We start from the raw sequence: 4,125 nt of genomic DNA, 5'->3' as shown, positions 1-4,125 counted from the left end.
GTGGCAAAATATTTGTTATTAATTTGATGTTTCCATATTTGGTATTCAAAATGGTTTGGCTGAAGGAGCTGTGGTTCCTTGCGAAGTCTTCTAAGATGACTTTAGTACTTTTTTTTAATGATCAAATACTGATCAACTTTGATCTGCAAATTTGTCTCATTCCTACCACTACCCTGCAGTAAATTCAACAAAGCAAAGCAGAGAGTATTGTGTCAAAAAACAATTTCAAACTATTTTAGAGTAATTGGAATTCTGTACTTTAAAAAAAGAGCAAAGAAACAAAATACTGTGCAAATGCACAGAGTCAGTTTTCATTCAACAGTTGTGCCACAAACAAAATGTCATTTTTAACCCGACTGTTTATAGATAATGTTTTGCATTTATATCTAATATCTTTATTATTCCAAATTTAACATTTATGTGGAGAGAAATTGTGTTTATAGATTATTAGAAGGTTTGTAAATTTGGCAGATTGACAGGGACTTTATTTACATCAAAGTTACAGTGCATGAGAAATCCTATGCTCCTGCCCTTTAAAAATAAGTTCTGGTATAAAATACCACAATTTACCTTTTCCTTGCATATATATTTTTAATCCAACTGACTTTGAAGACTGTGTTAAATATATCAAAATCAAATGCATTTCCTAGGCCAACCACACAAAAGAAATGCCTCATGAAATGACGCACTGATACGCGCGACTCTGCAAATAAATGCTAAATGCTAACAGACGCTAATTCTCACTCCGAGCTCGCGTTGAAAAACTGAGGTGCCAAATTTGCCTCTTTTCTCCAGCCACGACCGCGTCCACATTCTCCTCCTCATCCTCTTCTACAGACTTTCCCCGACACGCACAAATGCCACTATAGCGAGGGCTCAATTTGTCTGTTTACATTTTGCTCTTAGTGCTACAGCGGCGTAGATGGATGACGCACGCCGATGACGTTTTGTTCTTGCGTAGTGACGTCGATGGACGTACGTCGTAGCCTGAGATTCTTGAGCAAGCCTTGGATTGATGTTGAAAATGTTTTTGTGATATTATGTGGGAAAAAGATTAACACAAAGAAAAGAGATATACTTTTCTTTTGTGAAAAAAAGATATTGACAGAAGTCATGCATTTATTTTAAACATTTTCATTTTATACGCTTAGTATTGTATAACTGCAAGTGGACTAAGAGGCCTCCCAAACTGTATTTTGAAACACTAAAAGGAAAGACAAATAAGAAAACAGTAAGGACACTGGACACAATCACAATGCCTCAAGATCCTCTTTTTGATACAAAAATCTACATTCCCCTTCCTATTTTTTCTTTGTGTGTTTCCTTATCTCTTAATGTAAGATCATTTTTAATTAATTATTTTTTTATTATTATCATCTTTATTGGAATGACATGATTTTTCATCAAAGGAGAAAAAATTTATTCTATGGCAAGCTGTTTTAACATTTAATAGCCAGGTATCCAGGTATATTGCAGGTATCCCTAATTCCATTATTTCTGGCCAAAATGAACACTTCAGATATCCACAATTTCATCCTTTCTAGAGCAAATTTGAATGAATAATTTATATGTAGGCGATGGGGTTTCTCATTACAGTTATCTTTGATTAATTTGAAGAGATTAATAACTTGATAAAAGATATCTGTAATCAAATTATGACTATCTGTAATTCAGCTTTGAGATATCTACAGTTTAATTTTGACTGGTCAGAATTCCAGTGTAAGATATCTTTATGCCTTTAGATAGAACTTTATTTAAGATATATTAGCAGTTTGCATGTCTAGCATTTTCAAGGTCATGCCCTGCTATCTTTTCCTCTCACCCACACACACAATAATGCAAACACACTGTTCAGCCAAGAAGAAAAGATTAAAAAGGTAAACAAAGTATGAGCAGTGGTTGACTGTGTTCCTGTGAGTTAATGACTTTGTTTTTTTTCCACTGTAACCAGCTGTGCTCCACTTTGCTTCTTCGTTTTTCCGTTTTCACGCCAAGAAAATCAATGTCATGATGCAGCCTTTGAAAACCTGGCAGAAGGTTGGTACAGTAAAATTAAAAATACCATTATTCATGTCTGTTTAGTTAATATGATTGTTTCTCGTGTTCTTTACATGATTGGCTGTAGAATTGAATGAGTGTAAGTGTGTGGACAAAATGACTTTGAAGAAATCAAACATTAATTTTGGCACTGGCTATTTGGCATTTTGGGGCTCTTCATGCTGTTTTACAGACTCACATATAACTGTTGTAAATTTCTGGACCATAGCTGTTGTTCTGTATTGACCTGCATAGCAATTGGATCCACCTTTGTGGTACAGTTTGCTGCTGCAATCATGAATTACAGTTTAACCCTTCAAAACCTCTCTTCTTTAAAGACTTGGCCCCTACATTAGCAAGAAATTATTAAAAAGTTACAAGAAAATTACCTGAAAATAAGCACAACAAAAGAAAAGTAAAAACAATTACCTGAATTTTTTTAAACATAATTAACTTTAACATAATTTAAATAACATAATTATATTAATTAACACCTACAGATTTTTTCCATAACTTTTTTTCTTAACCATTTAATAATTTTCATCAAATACGTAAAGATTGAACCAAGTTTTCAGAGGCTTTAAGTAATCTTGTGAAAGCTGAACATTATTTGTTTATCCATACTAAATTTGTTATTTTAAAGGCCCAGTGTGTTAGGGGGATATATTGGCAATAACAGAATAAAGTATTCACTATGTTTTTATTATCTCATGAATTAGTAATTGTTGTGTTTACGTTACCTCAGAATAAGTTTATTATGTCTACATGGGTAGTCCATGGCTCATCCTCTTCCACAGAGACTGCCATGTTGTTTCTACAGTAGCCCAGAATGGACAAATCAGTCACTGGCCCCTATAGGCCCTTTCGCTTCAGCCACTGTAGTTTTTGACTTTTGATGCCGCTGCATCCTTCACACTAGACCTTTAAATCTACTTTTTCCTCTCTTATGCATGCCGTTAGAGTTGCACAAGTCTAACTTTTGAATCTGAATGCTTCACAGAGAAGTAGAATTTGTCTTGCACTTTCTGGAAATAGCGACCAATAATTCTTCATTTTCCCTCCAATTAGATGAGTGCAGTTGATTGGTCCAATCTGACCCTTCACCTGGAGGGTTCCCTGACCAATGCATTGAGTCATTACCTAGACAACTGGAGGCGTAATGTGACAGCTGCAGCCAACGCTTTGGACAAGACTCTGGCCGAGGAGAACTTCAGGAACGTCATCTGTTATCTGGCGGTGATGATTGGCATGTTTGCCTTCATTATTGTGGCCATCCTGGTGAGCACAGTGAAATCCAAGAGGAGAGAGCACTCCAATGACCCCTACCACCAATACATCAAAGAGGAATGGACTGCTCAGCAGGGTGATGTTGTCGCCAACTTTGCAGCTAGATAATGCATGCACAGAGCCTTAACTCACAGCGTATCATCGCTATCATCAGGAGAAGCAGAAGCACATCTATATAAGAAGAGCGGGCCATCGTAAATATCTTTAAATTTTCAGGGAATGCTCCTCCTGCTGCTCGAATTAGTCACCAGAATAAATAAGTCTGATAAATACTGTGTATCTAACTTGTGATTGAGCTCAGACCTCTAGATATTTAATCCATGAACATCAATAATGCATCAGGACAGTGGCTCTCAGACTTTTAGCCATGGCCCTTTCAGATGAACTTTTTACCCCATCATTAACACCACCTGCTAATTTCACCCTTTGAAATCTGGATCAACATACACTGTCTTGTGCTGCGATCAGATGCCTTTCCCATATTAAAGTGTTTAAACCTATGAACCCTGAGCAAATTGGATTTTTGTTTGTAAACATGGTAAAAAAAGGGCGAGAAGTGTCCCAAAAATTTCAAGAAATTAGTAGATTTAGCAATTATCTTTTAAAAAGCTTGTCCAGTCAACTGTTAGATGGTCCTAGTATTATAAATGCTGGATCACTTTCACATTTTTCTGAAACAGGAGATCTGTGTTTTTTCCAACCCAGATAACAGAATAAATGTTGGCATTGTTTATTTCTGCAAACCCCAGGTATGTTACATTTGCATGTTATTATGTAGCGGATATGTGGAAACTTTATGTT

At 35.9% G+C, this 4,125-nt stretch overlaps 1 protein-coding gene across 1 annotated transcript; it reads left to right on the top strand.

The window, feature by feature from the left end:
• Positions 1–1,972: 1,972 nt before the first annotated feature.
• Positions 1,973–3,432, top strand: LOC121948715 (potassium voltage-gated channel subfamily E member 2-like). The gene is made up of 2 exons (XM_042494128.1): positions 1,973–2,037; positions 3,106–3,432. The coding sequence occupies exons 1-2, from the start codon at positions 2,008–2,010 to the stop codon at positions 3,430–3,432; spliced, it is 357 nt and encodes a 118-aa protein (XP_042350062.1). The 5' UTR covers positions 1,973–2,007.
• The last annotated feature ends 693 nt before the right edge of the window (positions 3,433–4,125 follow it).

The sequence above is a fragment of the Plectropomus leopardus genome, chromosome 10 (genome assembly GCF_008729295.1).
Source record: "Plectropomus leopardus isolate mb chromosome 10, YSFRI_Pleo_2.0, whole genome shotgun sequence".
NCBI classification, from domain to species: Eukaryota; Metazoa; Chordata; class Actinopteri; order Perciformes; family Serranidae; genus Plectropomus; species Plectropomus leopardus.
Note: the sequence above shows the minus strand (reverse complement) of the source record. Positions and strands in the feature narration are given on the sequence as shown.